A 21,090-nucleotide genomic window follows, 5' to 3' on the forward strand; every position below is an offset into this window, starting at 1 on the left:
GAGTAGTTGATACAATAGATCACTCCCCCCCCCAAAATGAATGCCCAAACTAATGCACCCTAATCCAGCTTTCTATTTAAAAAACTCAGATTACGAGCGAGATACCGAATTAATGAATCACACTTCAAGCGTGCCAGTAAGACATTTGCAGCAGCAGTGTTGGTTGTTCACACGCCATGATTTCCTCCAGACTTCTCAGCCATATCCACAGCATTTGAATCATTTAAAACACAGTAAAGCGAAAGTTTTGTTTTTATTAGTGTTCATCACTCCACCTCGCTAAATCACCTTTTAATCTATATTTTGGAGTCTTAGGCTAGCAATCACCATGCCAACTTTAAGATTTCCCTGAAAAATATTTTATCCAAGCATTAGTCCTACTAAGTAGCTTAAAACATAGCAGCATTGCCCAAAATCAAACCACACTGGGTACACAACCACGACTGTCCTTTTCTCCTGTGTGTCACAGCCCAACGCAGCCAGGCTGTCGCAGGGCGCTCCGAACAATCCATAACTGGCCCTGTCCTGACTGGATGTCTCCATCCATTCTACACTCACAGCATAAGACCCAATAATCTAGGTTTTAGGTGATCTCCTGAGAGTTGTTAAGACTTGAGAGATTTTTCAACACAGTATTAAGTTGCTTATATGAAGACTGTGGATTAGATCAACCTTTTAAAAAGCATTCATTACATTCTAAAAACTCCCAGCTCAAGGGATACTCAGCTACAGCAAAAGAAGAACAGTTTTAGGAAGAGCAAGAACTCCACATCAAAACACACTGTATGCATGAGTTTTCTCCGTTTTAAATCCAAGTCATACCAGTCCATGTGCTCCCCTCATTACCATGCTGACTGGGTTTGTGACAGCTGGGGAGAAATCCTGGCTGCTGCGCAAAGACAAAACTCTCATTGACTTTTGTTAGGCTCAGATTTCACCCATGTTGATCAAAACGCTGGGAGCAGCGAGCGAGCAACCTACAATACAGCACCTGTTACTGCCAGCACTATTGCAATAAGTAGCAGTGGGGTATTTTTGCAAAACTACTTTGCTAAGCAGGAGGGTTTACATAGCCACCCAGCTCATAGAGCAAACAACAGCTTGTTAGAGGATGCCTCTTATCTTCTTACTGACATTTTGAGAGGAGCAGTAGAAAAGCAAGATGTAGTTAAAAGCATTTTAGGACCACTAGGCTAGTTATGCTGTATTGAAAACTAACCGTGACACATTTTAGAAAGGCTGTAACAAGGCAGCCTTATTTTTGTTAAGGAAGTAAACGGCAATTGATTGCATGGTTAAACTTAAGATTTGCACATCTACAGTCCGTTTATATTAGAAATAGTCAGAAAAATAATCTCAGTTAATTTATATGCACAGCAGATGGTTCATTTGACAACATCCTATTTAAGAACTTCCAAAGAGATATGCAACAAGGCTGCTTCATTCTCTTTTCTGTTTTCTAGATAATGCAACACACTGAAAATAGTTACCTTTGACTTCTGTAACTGGCACACTCAGCTCGTATTGATAGTCAATATAAACATGGCCCTAGCAATGTAGTACTTCCTCCTCCAATTCAAGCTCTATCTCCATTTTTGTTACAAGTGATTCCTGAAATAATGGCCAGTGATTACGCATACCAGAGATGGAAATTAGAGAACATTATTTTTTCCTCAATTTTCTCAGCTCAATTTGCAAAAAGCCTTGTCAAATGTTTTTCTTTTCCTGGCTGCAAAGACAGGAAACAGTCTCCTCAAAAGAAATCTTTGTTTCCAAGAATAGCAACATGCTCTTGAGGTCTTATCGCTCTCATTTGTAATAAGAGTAACATAAGACAGTCCTGGGAACATTGACATGAAACACATGACAATCTTCAAACACGTTCATCAGAGCTAATTCTTAATATTGTGACGTAACCCTGTTCTCCTTTGCAACCTTCCACATGAACGTTACTCCTAACAGGTACCTATCAACTAGGTCAACCCTGAAACAGGTTATATGTATATCTGTTCAAGGTTGATGTTAATTTGACTTGAATTGTCTCCTCCTGAGTGGTGCATTCCAAAGGAATTCCAGTTACAGACCACTAAGACCAAAGTTTCTCAGGCTTCAGACAAAGACCAGATCAGCTGCACAAGACAACCAGAACTAGCTGCTCATGCCTGCTGGGAGATGTGACAACAGAATGATGGGGATTAGCGCAAACCTAAAAGACACTGTGGCAGTAATATTTATGGTAACTTGCCATTTCGTGCTACATGTAACAGATTAAGTCATTATATTGGGAATTGTAACTCAGAACTAAGTAACTTCTCAGGCCCAGAGACAACTGTGCATCGTGCTCCTCTCAGCAGAGCAGCACTGCACTCCTATAGCTTAGCAGGACAACTCCATGAGAGCAAAGCTACAGGGATCCTTGAGAGCACTCTGCTACACTGGCCAACTCTTGAGCAGTCCTGCTGAACCACCTGGCTTCAGGGCAGCAGGCCAGAAGGCCCTGGATTCAGTGAGCACAAACACAAGTATGACAGGCTGTTTGGAGATCACGTACCCCACACTCAAATCCATCCCTGGGGTTAATCATGTCCTTAAAAGCCCAGCTGTGCCAAAGTGCTCTATGAGAGCAAACCTATGGGCTTTTCAAAGGGTCATCCAACATTACTACTACAAACTAAAGTATGAAGAAAAGATGTTTGCATTTTTAAATCCTTCAATGATAATAAAGGAGCATGCTACTCTAGCTTCTACCTCTTCTAGTTCCCAGTCTTGTCATAAAGATTCTCATCCACTGATCCACAACCAAGAGGTGCCATCTCCACAGAACGTCTCCTCCTCCATAGAAACAGTCTGTCACAGTGCCGTACAACTCTTGCAGCAATAAGACAACTAGAAGATGTACAGGTTGATGCCTCAACAGGAAAAGAAATTCTTCTCATTTCTTTAAATAGCTGCAAGCTTTTAGCTGTTTCCATATAGCCTTCACGTATATGCATACTCACACATGAGTGTTAAGACTTGCATCAGATATATAAAATATTGAGTGTTAACTAAAATGCCAACTAAACAAGCCCACGTTTACCATGTGCCTCAGGCATTTGCACACAGGTAAGCTATGCTCTACTAGTATGGTCTCATTTTGATCTTTCATTTTTGTCTGACCTCTGCCGCTGTCTGGACAGAGTGCAAAGGCGAAAATACATATGTGGCCAATGCTCCACCTCTCTCGCTGTCAGATGTTTCAGTCATGCACTGAGCAGGAAATGTTACTCTCGATAGAGGACGTCTCATCTTGTCCCTTTCACAGGCTGTTGCTTTGCAGTGCAATATTCAGGCTAACTCACAGCAAAGGTAACTACATTTGTTTTTAACCGTATTTTGTCTCCCAATCAGAATCCTTCAGGTATTAAGCAGAAGAAAATTTATTTATTTGAACTATTATTTCATATTCAATGTACCCATTGAAAACTGGGAAGAGCAGGATATTAAGTCCTGTGGTCTCAACTTTAACCCTGCTAAATAAATCCATAGTTCACCTTTCAGCTGGACGGGTTATTATTATTAGTTTCCCCACACAAAAATTTTTTAAATTTCTGTAATAAGCACTTGCTTTTTCCATCCCAGAACAGTCCTTCACAGGACGATTAGATGATACATACAAATATTTAACACAGTTTCATTAAATTTGTGCCATAGTTTGGGGAAAACCAACAAACACTCAATAAGAATATACAGAATTTATTATGATCTTTCCTAAACTATTTTCTTCATTCTTTCATTTCTTATAGCTACTACTGTACCACTGGAGTGTTAAATTTAACTTAATGAAATATAGCTGAAATATCTCGTAAGAAAGAGAAGACGGATATGTAGAGTTGGATCATTGTACAGTGTATTTATTGAGCACAACAAAATCTCTCATAAATGCCCAGAGTTTTATTTCTGTTCATAAATAGCTCCTGCAAAGCTTCCACCTGGCAACATAACTATTTTTTAATTTTTATACCCTTAGATTAAAATGAAATATTTCCAACTCCATTCATGGGGCACTAAGCTGGGAGTGGGTTAGTCACGGAACAAGAGGTGGGGAAAGCTCAGTTGAATCTTGTCAAGCTGAAGCTTGATAAATAATTTCCTTTCACCGCCTCTCTCTTCCTCTTCCCACTACCCGTTTTCCCAGTAGTTTGTCATTTCTGGAAGGCAGCGTCTCTTTGTACCTCTGCAGCACAAAGCACAGCTGTGCTCCAAACACACGGAGACCTGAGGCACATCCAATATGCAACACGGAAAAATCCATTGTGCACTTGTCGTATTCTGCCATCCCCTCTCACGCTTGCATAGTGCATTACTCCGTGAGAAATCCTGTTGAAAACCACAGGACTATTTGCAGAACAGAGCTCTATTCAGAATGAATGAACGTGGCAGAATTCCTCCAATTATTTACTTTTCATCAACACCTGAGAGTCTACAAGAAACAGAAAGTTCTCTGACACGTACACCCCCTATATGAATACACATAGGTAGGGCGCACACACTCCACCATAAAGAACCAGACCATTTTTACCCTCACAGTACCCATAAGGATGCATTCATTCCCCACTACCCTTCTACCCCAACACAAAATGGAACGTATTGACATCAGGTAAATTCTCTCCCAACCACAGAATCCCAGTGCTGCACCAGTTCAGTCTGCAGCAAAGCTCTTGGCTTGTACTTGACTTTGATGCTCGATTGTATGGAGCCAGCCTAGCCCCAAGGGGAGGTGGAGGTGGAGGTGAAAGCAGCAGCAGTAATAAGAGGAATAGTTCATGACTCCCAAATTAATTTTTAGCAGAGCTGACATGAGCAACGGCTACACAGAGGAGCTGCTGCCAGAGGAGACTGAGTCAGGCCTAGTTTGTGACCACAGATCTAAATCAGAATTGTCCCAGGAATTAGTTCTTGAAGTTCTACCCAGACAAACTACAGTATTGAGGATTTTCCTCAGCCACAGTTGAGAGAACACCTAAACCAAGCTATCTCCTGTGAAGCTTTAAAAAGGAAATTCTCAATGCTTGGGCCACACTGGCTGCATGTTTGCTCAGAAGTTGTCTTCGGTGTCACCCAAAAAGATGGTAGCAAAAACGCCCAGTGTCTAGATTTTAAGGTTTTTGTTCAGTTGGTTTTTTAAGGACAAAGCACACTGAGTAATTCGGCATTTGGCAGGCACAGCAATGTGGAGAAGTAGATCTCCTCACCCAAGCAATCAAAATGCAGATTATCTTTCTCTCATAAAATAACTGATCTGCTTAGGAGCTACTATCACAGCCAACAACAGTCACAATAGGTGGGAGTAGAACTCTTGAGTACATCTCCAACCTGGAAATGTGTTACCTGTTAATGCTCGTGAAGTCAAGTCCAAGCACCCCTTCTGACATTACTGGGATCATCTTTTGTCACAGACAAGCAAGATTAAGACCCAATTTTGTAACGCTGCAGGACCCCCAGCTCCAACTTGACACCTTCCACAGCTACCCAAAGTAAGGTTTTGGTGAAACTGGGGTGGCACAAAGAATGACTGTGGAAGCAAGTTCTTTCCCTGAACCACTCTGAGAGGCAATCCCCAACTCATTGGTGTGGCTTGGTGGTGGTGGTCTTCATACAGTGATGGGAAATTCAGTTGCATGCATCTGGCCACAGTAACCTCAAAAGGAAGGTAGATGAGGCACGACCTCCGCATGTAGCATAGAACCGTAATTTCAGCTTTGAAGCAGCTAGCAAAATCCTGGCTGAAGACAATTACTCACATGACAGCATGACACACTAAGAAGAAGCTGACGCGAGGAACTGTACTATAAAGAGTTTCACTTCACTAGACAACTGGGAAGAACTGAAACAGCACAATGAGTTCTACCTCTCACATGCACAACCACTGTCTGTGAAAAGCATGCAGGGCGTAGGCCTAACTTCAGTGACTGTGAGGGCAAAACAACTCATCTGGTACAGTGACAACGTCACCGAGGACTATCCTGTGGAAGAGGAATACGTAGTACGATAATAAAGTTTAACGCACTGATTGACCTTCATTGCTAAAGATGTTCAACTTTCACGAAAAGAGTCTTTGCCTGATATTTCTTAGCACTTTCTGATGATCAAAAAACATCGTGCAAAGCAGCACATGATCTGTAAAAAACAAAGGTAACCCATAACTCTCCTGAGCTCCAAACCAGTCCAGGGGAAAGAGAAGGTTATCTGTCTTTCAAACAGTGCCAAACCACTGTGAATTTGCAAATCATCCCGCTTGTCCAACCTCCAGGCTGCCCTGCCTGTTTCTGATTAGCTGCTTCTTCCCATATTTTCACTATTTGCAACTATCTTACATGGAAAAACATGACACAGGCAGCCATCAAGAACACCTTTCACAGTAGCCTAACAAATACAACATACATAAAAATTGCACACCAAATGAAGTTTACCTAGCATAAAACCAACATAAGGCTTTATATACTATCAGGGTCTCTGCTGCTTACAGGCTATGGGCTGGTACTTGTCAAGGAAGAACAAAGAAGTGTGATTTATTATTGTGTGACCCCAATCATCTGCTGGTGTAATTCCACTTCAATCAATAGAGCTAAATGAGCATAAAACCAGGGTAATGCAGGCATGCATCAGATCCCACGTGTTTAAAGATCACCACCCACATCCCCCATGGCTATTAAATGCACAATTCCTATTACTTATCAAAGGGGTTTCCTTTGGAAACAGAAGCTCTTGTCTGATACATTTGCCTGACCACTTTCTGCTATACCTGAGTCCATCTTTCACACATTTAACCCCTGTGTATCCTTTCCATCTTCCAGGTGGGAAATTACAACAAAAGAGTAAGGGTGCTTATCTATCTCAATCATACTGACATCACTGGAAATTTGTACCATTTTACTAACAGTGAATGACCTAATCCAAATGATACAAGACTCTGGACAAGAACGTGGGTCTCCCAATTCCTACGTGTGGCCCTAGCCCCAGAAGCGATCATCTGTTCTTACAGCTTATAGCAACTTGGTGCACTTGGCAGTCTTAGTTTAATGGCTGGACTCAATTGTCTTAAGGGTCTTTCTGAATCTAAATGATTCTATGAACTTGTAGCATGACAGCTGATGATGTATCAAGCAGTGAGCATGAGAACTCTGCCAGCAAAATTTCTGAAAATACCAAGCCATTCTTCAATTCGTACCATAAGAGGTTTTGCCAAAGCATCAGCCCTCTGTGATATTTACACAACAGCCATCTTCCCCTCCTGCAGATCCCAGCATGATTGATCCATTTGTGTTTTATGGTATGAAGTGAGAGAAACTCTGTATGAAAAAATGCCTGAAGGCTGAAGCAGTTTCCTTTTCAACACCATTTGCTCATTTATGAAAAATTTACAGGACTCAGACAAGGATTCATAATTCATACAGTTTATATTCATGGTACAAGAACAAAACAACCAACCATGACTGACAACTGTTTTCTGTTAAAGGCTTAAGAGTTCTCAGCTGTTCCCATGCTGTTATCACTCAACCAACATTAAAATAATTTAAAAATAATTTTCCTGTCATTCATCCCTTATTTACATGAGCCATACTTACTAAACTCTACAAACAAACTAAAAAAGCAATACAGTTACAACTCACATTCTTTACAAGAAAGGTAGCAAGTCCTCTTTCATTGGACCTAAAATGTCTGATAGATATTCCAATCAATCTACATGCCCATATAGTTGAAAAACTAGATTAAAAGCATCAGAAGTGACAGAAAAACGCCATACTTGAAAGCTTTTCTTGCTTTGCTATTGTACAACGTCCATGCTGAATAAAAGGTCACAGAAATGGCTGAGAAAACATTCTCATCACAGTTATATGTAAAACATCCTTCCATGTTGCTGCCAAAATACTACATCCCTGAAAGATTACACACCATTCTGCAAATTAAAGGTATGCCTGTTGATAGACTTACCATCCTAATAATATACTTGGGAAAAGATGGTAATTTCCAGGACTCTGATCCTGCACAGCACTTCAATACATACTTAACTCTCAGTGAGACTATTTATAAATGTGTAAGTTTTGCTGGACTAAGCAAGAGTACTTTTGCACTTCCCATATTGGACCAACAGTTCGGAAATGAAATATAGTACTCTGATGCTCCCCTGCCTTGCTGCACTTTGCTTTGTCATTTTATACCTGTTATGAGTATTTGTAACAATAATGCTTAGAATCACTACTTTATGCCTGTTCATCCCAGGGGTAAAAGGGTTCAAGGCAAGGAAGAAAAATCACATCCCAACTTTATGCCTTTCAGAGCTGGTGACATGCAAATTAATCAGCTTTGAACATACTGTAGCAGGCACATAGGTCCCTAAATTACTAGCTAAAATAGAGTACTAACATAAAGCTCCTAATTCTACCAGTTTTGATGGATAACAGGTTCAAAAACAGATTTCCACCATCATAAAACAAGACAGACCCCATATTTCTCATTAGAATTATTTTTTAGAAAGTTCTGTTGACGAGTTCTGGCTGAAGAGCGGGAAAATGTGAACCAAGATCCTAATAATTCTTTCAGTCAGCCTCAGTAATAGTTTCTCTGTTTATTCAGGCTTTACAGTGCTGCTGGACTCTTCCCTAAAGCTTTTGGCTAACAGAGCCTTAAGCACAGATGGGTCTCTGACCTTATTTAGCAGGGATTCTCCTGAAGGCACTGCTGTCTGATTTTGTAACATTTTATTCAAATGGTTCAGTGACTTGGCCAGGGCATGTAACCCACTTTTTTAATGCTTGGTTTGTTAGCAAAGTTCATATTTATTTATTAACTACAAATAAATTTTACATTGAACCGCCCTAACACTAATTATCTGTCTTAAATAGCAATTAATTGTGAATAATAAAAAATTATCAATTACCGATTTCCTCTCTTGTTTCAGCTCCTGCACATAGCGTGTTAACTCTCCAGTGATAAGAGAGGTCATGTTCTCTGAAATGACCTCATGCTGTCCGGCATAGTCGTTCATTTCATTTAAAGTGGCTAGGAAGGCTCTAGTTGATGTGTACCTGCAAGGACAAAAAGGCATTCTGCTTTTAGTCCATTTCTTTTCAGAAAGACGCACTGCAAAGGGAGGTTGTATCCTTCACAAGCATTTAGTATTGCTACATGAGACTGAATATGGATTAGCACAGATTTACTCAAAGGAGTTTCTCAAAAGAAAACCTATCCCACACACTGACAGTTGTCTGATAAATTAATCTCGATTTAGACAGTTTGACATTGGCTCTTAAAATATTACAGTTTTAAAGTGCCAGGTTTTTCATCAGCACAGCTCTGAGACATCACTATTCTAATCTCTATTCAAACATTTCTCATTATATTCTTTCAAGTCCTGCAATTCAGTGGACAGAGTCATCAGTGTACTCTACCTGGCAAAATCCTGCCTAAGCAACCAACTTTTTGGCTAGCATAGTGCAGAAAAGAAAAATTTTCTTAGTGTTAACTGAATTTAAATCAGCTATAAAATTTTCAAAAAGGTAGTGAGTTTATTAACCAGGTGTTCATTATCAACCATAGTTTTTAGTACCGTCCAACACAAGGTTTATTTTTTTTGTAAATAACCTGCTATACAACATTCCATGTATTATTAAAAGGAAGAAACAAACATCTGTGCACACAATTCCAAAACAGCAGATTATGTCACTAGCATATTCAGCACAGAGCCAACAGAGCTGCATTTAAATACCCCAGCTGGCTGTGCTGGTCATCTGGAAAACAGCAGCTTTGAAGCACTACACTTGTACATACTAGGAAAACTATTAATATTAAATGGTAGCAGTCTGTACTGGTAACATCACCTAAAAGGTGAAAAAGCAAAGCAAACAGGGAGATTTAGAGGAAACAGAGGGGAGTGGTACAAGTAGGAATGAAAAAAGGCATCAGAGAACACATCATAAAAAGAAACTAAAAGAAAAAAAAAAAAAAGACTAAAAATATAGTCCGGTACAAGCAGCCACACTGACAGTCAAGAAGTGGTGCCTCAAGAGAAATCCCAGTTGCAGAAGGCAGGGAATAAAAGCCACAGAACTACAGACCAACAGTAAGTTTGAAAACAGATAATTTTTAGACAGGCTTTCCAAAGCAGTGTCCAAGGCACCCAAAGGTCGCATGACAAATCCCCAGACATCGTTTAGAGATTTGAGGAAAGTAGTCTGAGGTGAACACTGTATTTAAAAGGGCAAAGGATACACAGGATTTTCTGTGCCACATCACATGAATCATTTAACTCCAATATCCTTTTCCAGCAATGAAAGATGTGTCAAAAAAAGGTTGCAGTAAACTCAAAATACCCATTTATGGTATAGCTACCCAAAGGCAGATTTCTTCCTAATCCTGGGTACAGACCAAAACAGCTGATGTACTGGTAACTTAAGCTCCCTTGTGTAAATATCAATATCTCAGGAAACAATAGCATAAATAACTGAGTCCCAAACAATGTTAATAAAATAAATTAAGAAGAAAATGAAAAGGCTGTTATCTTTGTTAATACGAGCCACTAGAGTAGCTGTATACAGCAGCCTGGAGGTCTGACTCAAAAATCTAAATCAATATAATCATACAGTTGGACCCATACCCAAGCTCATTTGAAGTGTTTCAAATTTCAAGGTCAAGGGTTTGAGTCTGCTGCTGGGCTCTCCAGAGGCAGAGCAGCCTCCTGCAATACAAGGCTGCAGGGTCAGACCCTGCCATGCCTTTGTTCAAAGCTGATGCATTGCAAAACGCTGGCGTTGAGAAACTTCAGAGTCAAGAGTGCTCTAAGGAAAAGGTCTCGCTCTGGCTTATAGCCTGTGTGTCAGAAAGCTTCTCCTCTAGAAGGTTCTCTAAGAATATCTTTAACCTCATCAAGAGCAGGAATGTTCTTAACAACCTGTGGTCTATCATCACCTGTACCCATGTCCACAGTGTCACTCAGCGAAGGAGCTGTGCTGTGACGCTGCAGTCGCTATCTGCGAGCACTACATTAGTCCCCTGCCACCAGGGAGATACAGTCTGAATAGGTGAATCAACAGCAGACAGCTGAGGCCACGCAACACCCTTCAACAGCAGCAAGTCACACGTCAATCCACCCAAGGATAGCGGAGTACAAACTACATCCTTCACCTTAATCTTCAAGAATCACTGGTTCCTCTGTGGTGTTATAACTTTATCCATTTAGTAAGTTACTATTTTGTCTTGTCAGACCATTTGAGTAATTTAATACTGATGCAGACTGCTTACATTTCATGCTAAAATTAACAGCTGTTTCTGTTCCTTCTGTAAGTAGTTATGGGTTTGGTCATTCGCTTCAAAGACCCAGGATCCTACAGTCTGGCCTAAAGTCTTGAAGGTACATAAAAAAAAAAAAAAAAAGAAAAAAACCAACCCCAAACCAGGCATCCAGAAGCCATAACATATAAAGGGAACTGAGTAGTTACAAACCAAATCCAAACTTAGAAAATCCACTCCTTAGTATCTACAATATAAGCTTGTTTTCACATCCGTGATTTCTATACTCTTACACTTGACTTCAAAGTCTTTGGTTTACAAGCCAAATCCTAGCTGGTAACCCAAACGTTTCCCCTTCCTCCACCAACACATGCTCACTCAGTGGATCATGAACATACCTGTATTCTTCCTCTTCTTTGGAGTTCTTTTTGGGTTGGTATTTCTTTGAAAGATTCCTAAAATTAAAAATACATACATATAAAATTAAATTTTAAATCTCCTTTAAATTAACTGGATAATCTTTGCATGTGCACACATTCTGTGGGGCTTCCGTTTTTGTTTGCAGTGACTAGACACCTTTGCAGAAGTACGACTGCAGTTAAGCTTCGATTGCATTGTAGTAGCACTCAAAGAACAGCCTGTACAGTGCCTCTGTCTCTGTAACTGCAATAAAGTAGCAGAGCCTGAACCCAATAAGTTCATAAATTAAGGCCATGAAGTCAATACACCTGGTTCTGCTGATGCACAAGTCTCCTTCACCTGATCTAAAGGAGACACCCTTTTACAGTAAAAATACTGGTCCTTAGACACACAGACATGCTTTACAAACTCCATAGGTGCTACTCCATATCCAAAGGTCAGCCAGCTCATTGAAGTGTGATTTGCTGCAGAAGACGATGCTCATGGACCGGCAAATTCGCCTGCCTTCAGCTCCTGCTTCCAAGGAAGAGAAAAACCTTCATAAAGCTGTGGGAATCTGTGCTGAGATGATGGAAGAGGGATCATTTTATTATTATCAACTGATGCTGGGAGAAATGTGAAATTTGATCGTTCCAATTAGCACAGATGATGCTCTTCAAGTGACCATTATCTTGAATAAGAAATTTGAAAATAACTGTTAGCAAATTTGACAGTTAGTCTGTAGCTTTCATTGTCCTGAAAGTGCTGGCTGCAAGTCACCAGCCAAGTTCATCAAGGGTTTAATGAACACATGCTGTCCACCTGACACTGAACACACCTTGCCGATCCTTAAAGCGATGCCTTATGATGCATATCGCACTGTTGCACAAAACATCACCATGCATCTTTTAAACGATGCAAACCAGAGAGCTGACAAATCTTACTTAGCACTTTTAAGACCTTTTCAATGTCACAGGACTGGGATCTCCTCTGTTCTAAACTCAGCCCTATTACTACAGGCCTTCCTGTGGCCTGTGTTACCCTACTGTGAGATGGAAGCCATTTGGTTTAGCTTTACAAGGTTGTTTCAGCAATTAAGAATAACATACAAGTGGTATTGATTGAATCATTGTCCAAAGGACTACCAAATTTCATTGACCTATCTGTGCCAAACTCTTTGGAGAGCTACCAGAACACATCCAGTTGAAAAACTGCTTCTTCAGAGGTGTAATCCTTCCTCTCTTGCATGCTGCTTTTACTGCTAACTGGGAGGCAGCAGGGCCTCATCTCACATTTCTTATTCTTTTTGTTCTCCTCAAGGAATTAAGAGGCATCTGCCCAAACAGAGTAGTAGCCAGAACCCTGGCAGATTTGCAGACAAATATGTGTTTCTCAAAATGTAAGTATCCCTACTGGAAGGGATCCAAATGAGCATCTCCCTTCCCATCTCTGCCTTCTCTGAAAAGAGGATGCTCTGAAACAATTAACTTCTCTCTAGTTCTGCGTTCAGCAGCTTCAACCAACAAATGTCAGCGTGGCAAGAACTCTGCAAACTGTTCTGCAGGATTACAACAAGTCTTATAGCACTCTTCATACACCATGGGAATGCCTCTCTCCACACACCTGCTTAAAGAGGAAAGGAAAAATCACAAGAAAACATGCACAGAACACTACACTAATAAGGCATTTTCACACACACTCAAAACACACATGTCCCTGCACTGTCGTGCTGCCCAGTTAATTCTGACATACAGTGACTGTCATCTTGTGAACCTTTAAAGGTGTAGAAATGCTATAGAGCTAGGGGGAAAAAATCCAGACAGTATGCTTTCACAGAAAAAAAGATTCAAAAGCATATAACAAGGATTAGCATCTATGTTAAATATTATTTTATATGTATTTTATAAAATACATAAAATATAGACTCTATATATTTGAGGGTTTTTCTACACCACACACACCCCCCCATTTTTTTTCCAATCAAAAATGTACATAGGGTTTAAAACCAGAATACACACCAAAAAAAAAAAACCAGAAGCAATACTGAATCCAGAAGCGATACTGAATCCAGTAAGTCAATGTGACTCTCATGCTGAAGTTCAGCATGCAGTGTCACAACCAGAGCACCGGTGCTTCCAGGTTCAAGCTCATGAAGCAATGACACCTTCAGAGCTCACAGTGATTAAAGAGGTAACTAACAAGTAAGAACAAATGTCAGCAGTAAAATAGTAATTCTGGAAAGATTCCGCGCCAGCCTGTGCACCTGTCTCCAACTCATGTCTCTATTTGCCTTTCACATTGCATCATTTTTTTTCTGCCTTTCCAGCTTGTTTCTCTGCAACCTTACTTCCACTTTGACATCTTGCCTTTTCACTCATATTTATCATCCATCAGAGGTTTCTGATTCTCAGGTTATCCTGCTATCTTAAGCATTTTATTTTCCGATACGTCTTCTTCAAGGCTACCTATCCATCGTCTCATTAGGCAGGCTTCTGACACGCTTTTTGACCCTCAAAGCATGTGTGCTGTAAGGTAAGTGGTGACTAGGAGAGGAGGACAACGAAGCGCCACTTCAGCACCCAGAGCATAGCGTCCAGCATGTCACATCCAACAGAAGTTCAAAACAAAAGGTAGGAGTATGTGAATGCTCTACCATAGTTTCTGCATCCCTTCCTTCCCAGCCTGGTTTAATGACTCAAGAATTATAAAGGAAACAATCGTACTAATCCGAACTGGACTCTGAAACCAGGACTGACTGTAAATGGTACAGGCAGGCCTTGAATAGTGCAGGCACAATGCAGGGGTATGTGACACGGGGGGGTTTCTTCCGCTGGTGTAACCAGATAAATTTGATGCATCCTGCAAGTATGTAGATCCAACTTAACACTTTTAAAACAAAACATTACATACATATATAGATATATACATATACACACACACATATCTCTCTATATGTTTATCTGCAGAATTATGAAGAGGAAGGAAACAAACATTTTTAAATACAAGACAGATGACCAGGCTGAGATGTAGATAGTCAGACAGGAAGAACAGCTAGCTGAGGAACCCAGAGACCAAGCAGAAAACGTAAGTTTCACAAAAGAAAATAAAGTTCAGGAGCTTTACTTATGCTATAAATAAAACTTTGAGTTAAAGCCACAGGAGTATTTGTGTTAACTTGTCCCTTTTTAATAGTACGTCTGCATGTTTTGACATGCAGTGATATGCTGCAGCCCTTTTACACCAAATGAATGTGATGCAAGAACAGTTTGCACCAGGCTTGAGGAGACTTATTAAAAGCAGATGATTTTTTAAAAAAAATGTAAAGCACTGTTTTATCTCAACATTGGACAAGTCTACATTTTTGTTTCTTTTATACCTCTAACTTCTCAGATGACTCCAAACAGCACTGTGTCTAAGAGCTCCTTGGGGATGAATGTATTTGTCCTCAAATCATACCCGTGGGTGGGGGAGACAAACACAGCTATGCATGGGGAATAAAGTACAGACAGAAGAAACAAATTGACCGAGTTTGTTTTGGAAGCCTAGGTCAGAATAAGAAACCAAACTCATGAGTTCAGAGTTTTACTTGTGACTATCCAGAAACTATCTCCTACTTTCCTTAAACATATTTTTCTATGTTTATTTTCATAATCACGCTCTTTACACCTGAGATTTGTCATCCTAAGAAATTCACAGAGTCTAGTGTGTGATTCTTCATAAGACAGGCCTGCTCACAGAGATACTCTGCTGGGGTTTCCCAGTCCAGTCATACTCTCCTTCCAGCTCCTTTTGCCTCTGTAATTCAATCTCTTCTCATCTCCATAGGATGCGAGCAATTTGCTCCTGCACAAGTAATTTTCTATTTCCTGCTTGTCTATAGCAGAAACCCTGGGGAATCCTTGTGGCATTCCCCTGAGAAAGCACATAACCATAAAGGCAGGGTTTTATCAACCACCAGCTCCTTGTAAATAAGAGGCCACTGTGCATCTGAAATACATTCTAACACAAGCATCAAAAATTCTGGGTGATTTTTTTTTTTTTAAGTAGACAGTGTGCTTTAGATACAAACAGCTCAACTAGAACCTCAGACCTCCATCTCTGTAAATACTGAGAAGATGGAAGGAGTTCTAATATGTATTATATCATGCAAAAAAAAAAAAAAGTATGGATTTGCTGGAGGTCTTAAGGAAGGATTGATTAGTTCTGCTCCTCTTCCCAGTTAGCTCCACCACCTCCAGTTCATCACCCAGTACACTAGCGGCTGCCAACACTGCACCAAAGCCTCTCTTCGCAGCAGCAGGACTGTTTGTGTGTTGTACTCCTTTCTAACTCCACTTCTCAGTTTTTCTACCCTACTGGGAAAAGCAGGGTAAGAGCTACTCAATGGGGGAAGGTTCTTAGCACCCCTTCCTCTCCTTCTTCCCCTTCTTCCCATTTACACTAGATCTGACCTCAAGGAATATGTTTTCTGGTTCACATACGCTCTTTCATCTCCACCTACAACCCAATGGTTGAACCAGATGTGTAGAACGTACGTAGCAGGAATTTCTGGTAATTTAGCTACTTGAGATAAATTCACAGAATCTTTGCTTTGCTCAGGAGACACACCATAAGAACAGTGGCTAATTACATAGACGAAGTTTCCAAGGGCCGAGACTGACATTCTGGCCTGCAGTTTCTCCAACACGCGTTCACAAAGAGTCTGTCGTATGAAAAGAAGCCCTAAACTTGCCTTACAACAAATGATCATTATTGTGCTGAATTCTTAAACCCTTCAGCACTTAGGCACAGCAGTTCTAATTTCATGGAAAACATTACAATGCTATCCTCAAAGCCTGAGCCATCATTAATCACGCATAAATCATGAGTAAGCCCTAGTATGCTACTCAGTCACCTAAATAAACTTTCTTTTTGAAAAGCATATGATTTTTAGCAGAGATAATAAAACAGTATCTCAAATTAACTTTAGCTTACCATTCTCTACATTAAAGCTATTCTCTAAAAGCCATTATTATAAACCAAACAAATTTCCACCACTGAAACAGTAAACTTACAGATGATTACAGGCTCTGAGCAAATGCAACTCAAGTCCAGAACATTACATATCAACTTACCTAAGCTGCTTTGCATAGCTGAGTTCAATTTCTGTTCTTTCTTTTACAAACTTGATGTATTTTTCCAGAACATCAATACCCCATTGCGTGTGTTTTTCTAAGTTGTCAAACTGGTCCTGCAATGAATAATAATAAAAAAAAAGTTTCACCTCATTGAACAGAGAGATAACTAAAAATAATTTCCGAAGTGCATACCACCATGAAGAAAGTGTTATGAATATTTTCCATTACCACAGTTAGACATTTTTGTAGCAACACAGGTTTTTACATCAACAGAAATCTCTTTTAACATGAGACAGATTCAGTACCATTCTTCATTCCTCATTCCTGAATCACTTATTTCAGAAGTCCTGGCAATTCTACCAAATACTATTTTCTAATATAAAGGCATACTTAGACAAAGGATAAGAAATGGATACTCTTGCCAGTGATTTATTTTACTCTGAACAGTTAATAGAAATTCCATGAATTTGAGGTCTACTCCTAATTACTATTTCTGATTTTAGTCTGAAAAATACTCAAGCTTTGTCAGTGTTATGAATTTAAAGTATCATTTAGAACAGCTAGCAATCTTTTTACAGAATTTACTTCCCCCATAGCCTGTTTTGCTCTAAAACAGAAGACATGCTAACAAATGATGCCACAAAAATTGACATCAGCTATGTTTACAGTAAGTTTTCTTGTCTACCTCCATTTATATACAGATGCTACTTTGTTCTTCAAATATTGTTGCCCTCAAAAACAGTCACACATGTTTTCAATAAAATCTTTTTCAATAAAGAACATTCCACAAGTTAGTTTGGGATTTGCAAGTGCCAAGAGAAATTAAGCAACTCTAAATCCAAATTAATTATCCAAGCTAGCTTATTACTTACTGCAGATTTAACCTAAAATTACCTTCATTTTTAAATTTTGGTTACTTCAACAACACTCAAATTCCATAATCATTCATTTCACAAAGCGTTTTGGAAGTTAATGTTCCTACAAGACTTGAAAAATATTTTTTAAACTGTGATACACTGAATACTTATCCTGACAGAAACACAGTGTAAACAAGATCTTTAATATCAGCCTGACTTATTTAGCATCAGGTTCCATTATGTTTTATGTGGAAAATAAAGAATATATTTGTACATCTGCAGCACAAAGATTAGATTTACAACATTTTCAAAAATATTGTACACAGCAATAGATTTGGGTTAGATGCTTAGCTGCCGCAATTAAAGCTTCTGACAGACATGATGCTTCTTTCTATCTGCCACAGATTTGGTCTTGTGACTTTTGGTTTGCAGAGCTATCACTGAATGTTATCAAAGCAATACAAGCCCACTTCCTTAGATGCACAGAGTAGAAAAACAACAGAAAACTGCTACAAAGCCTAGTTTATGAATATGTTGCTTTTAAGCAAATACCACTTTCTGCTTTGTGGCGTATCTGGCTCTGACAGTAAGTTAGATCGCTATCAGGAGAGATTCTTCCAGCATTGTACAGAGCAGTCGCGTACACAGAAGCTGCCACTTGCTAGCAAAACTGCTTTAACTGTATTTTGAAGGGGAGAAGTAAAACCATGTTAGAGGACGAAATTTGCAAAATCCTAGCAAAAAGCAAGTTAAAAGAGCAGGTAATATGCATGGAATAGAACACAGAGGGCTTGTGTATCTGTGTACTTGCTCTGGTTTAGCATGAGGTACTATTTTAAACCAATTCGGCCAAACCAGACTAGGCTTCAGTTTAAATTATGCCAGTATTAGTCAATTAAAGAGGCACTGCGGGGAGAACAGCAAAAGGGAAATAGCATAAAGTTACAAAAATAGTAAAGAACTTCTAAGCCCTATGCTCCAGGAACTAAGAAAATGTGGTTAAGGGCAACTGATTAAAAAAAAGTAAATTCAAAGTACACAGAATAAACCCCTGACTTCCAGCAATATAAGTCACCCTTAAACCAACACAACATCATTGACTCAAAAAAAAAGATGCACATACTTAGCATAAAGGGAAGATGTGCACTAAGCCAGTACATATTTGCATATAGACAAATCCTTATTTCAGACAGTTTCACAGCTGGGGAGAATACAAAGCCAACATGGGTAACATCACGGTCCTCTCCTCGTCCCGGAGGGCTCAGATCAGGAAGGAACACGGAATGCTGTCTGGAATATGATGCCAGGACAACAACGCACCTTCTGCTCTGCTTCAAATATACAACCTCTACCTCTCAGATTATGCTGGCATCAAGATCGTGCAAACACCGCCTTTTTAAGGTTGCTGATAAAGAGGTCTTATAGCTATCCCACACCCTACTCTTCCACCATTTACATTACTTAACACAAACACACGCGTATAAAATAAATACCCCAGGAGGCAGTCCATTACTCACAAGTTCATATGCATTTACACACATTCCCAACTTTGAGAAGGGAAATCTTGGGGAGTGAAATCCACTCCCTAATACCTGTAAGCTAATTCAACCACCTTTATCAGAAATACTGCAGTATCAGCAAGAACCTAACTTCGCATCCTACTGTAATCCCATTCGAAGAGGAAAGGTCATGGTTTCCCATAGGAAACAATGCCTTTCAAGGGGATCCTACCCTTGGAGAGGATGTTCAGACTGCTGACTGCACAGAAAGATAGAGCAGGTTCACCCTGGAAAGACAATCTTGGTGGTGGCTTGTCCAAACCTCTTCCACCACCATCACCGCCCCACTGACTCAATGCCCAGAGCATCCTTTAGATCACAACATGAATAAAAACCTGAAAATGGCTCCAGGGACCTGCCACAGTTTGGTCTGTTATCCCATAGATGAATCTGCTGGACTGTTTCAGCAGCCTCACTATGTCAAGTTTAGCGAAAGAAATCTCCATGATGTGCAGTGCAAAGGCAAATACACCGTGGCTCAGCTGTCAGACAGACCAACTGTGTGCAGATGCTAACTTTTCATTTATAAAATGAGCAGTGATGCTTGTCCCATGACGAGCTGTAACCAGAATAACCTCAAGCGGATAAGCTACAAGCACTGACCTCTGCTATCAAGAAGCAAGGCAAGGTGAAATTTAGCCTTCTGCAGACTTTGCTAAAGAGAAGAGTTTCTGTCCTTTTCCAAGCATGTCCTTTTGGCACAAGTGGCGTTTCACTAAGCAGCCAACGCCCCACAACAGTGTGTTACACTGGGGTCATGTATTCCATTATCCGTTCTTTAATGTGTTCCTTAAGGATGAAAACAGTCAGTAAAATTGGCAACACCATCACTTGCTGAACATGAAATTCCAAAGGAAAGGCAGCGTGGCCAGGGGGACGTAACACAGGTATGTCCTCCTTGTCTCATGGATCTGCTCAGCAAGCTGACAGTAGGCAAAGGCTCTGCGTTAAAGCTAATGAACCGTACAGATGACAGAGTACGCAGAATGTTTTGATCGTAAAGTATAACCTTCAATTCATGGAATCCCAAAGTCCAAGGACGCATGCAATCAACGCAAAACCAGAACTTCTAAAGAGGAGCTTTTTGAGAGTAGTTATTAACAATATAATCCCTTCAAACAAGCAACATCTAGAAGATTATTTTTTAAAAATTTATTTACTATTTCCAAAGTTTATTACAAAATGCATTATAACATGGAATCTGGAAAGTTTAAAAAAAATCTGAATTATTTAGTAGCAAAGTTGATCCAGTTTTAGTAATCCTAAATGAGATTTTCACCCTTCTCCACAAGAGACTGATTCCCATAAAAGACCTCCCAGAAGCAGATTGCTATAAAAGTAAGTTCAAAAGACTCCCAAACTCCAGTACCATGTTTCATTTCAATTTTTACTGAACTACAGAATAATTTTTATCTTAAAACAAGCTCTTCATTGTAATTAATCCCAGCAAAAGAGACCTCATGAAGAGGGCAACACCACCAGTAAATCAGCTAGTATTTTGGTTAACTTAAGCACTTGTAGCACCGGGCATAAGAAGCTTCTCATACTCAAACAGTAAAGACCTTTGTGTTTGAAAAATCATCCTTGAACAAGGTATCAGTGTCACACTGAAAGCCAGCAAGAAGCTGGTAGCTGGGGAAGCATCTACCTTAGAAAAAGAGGCAAGAGTGCAGCTTATGAGGATCTACCTGTCTCTGCTCTGAAGGAACTTGGCTTTACAATCAGGAGCAGTCTAATCAGAGCAGCACATGGTTCCAGCACAAACCCCACCACCCCTGCCAGTGACTGGATCCATGTTTAGCAACAGAAGTGTGCCACTACAGCTGGGCAGGTTCAGCCACCATCAGCTGGAAGTTAGCTCAGGTACCTCCATGAGCTGCTCTTTCAGCT

At 40.0% G+C, this 21,090-nt stretch overlaps 1 protein-coding gene across 18 annotated transcripts in view; it reads right to left on the minus strand.

The window, feature by feature from the left end:
- FNBP1 (formin binding protein 1) overlaps positions 1-21,090 on the minus strand; it is a 103,757-nt gene that overhangs the window by 54,488 nt on the left and 28,179 nt on the right. For all 18 annotated transcript variants that reach the window (XM_075112572.1, XM_075112561.1, XM_075112560.1 and 15 more), the window contains 3 exons: positions 16,782-16,897; positions 11,667-11,723; positions 8,921-9,068 (listed from right to left, as the gene is read on the minus strand). In XM_075112572.1, the coding sequence (XP_074968673.1) occupies positions 8,921-9,028 (108 nt within the window). In that variant the 5' untranslated portion in view covers positions 9,029-9,068; positions 11,667-11,723; positions 16,782-16,897. Of the gene's footprint in view, positions 1-8,920; positions 9,069-11,666; positions 11,724-16,781; positions 16,898-21,090 lie in introns of those variants that run through there.

Source organism: Phalacrocorax aristotelis, chromosome 17 (genome assembly GCF_949628215.1).
Source record: "Phalacrocorax aristotelis chromosome 17, bGulAri2.1, whole genome shotgun sequence".
NCBI lineage: Eukaryota > Metazoa > Chordata > Aves > Suliformes > Phalacrocoracidae > Phalacrocorax > Phalacrocorax aristotelis.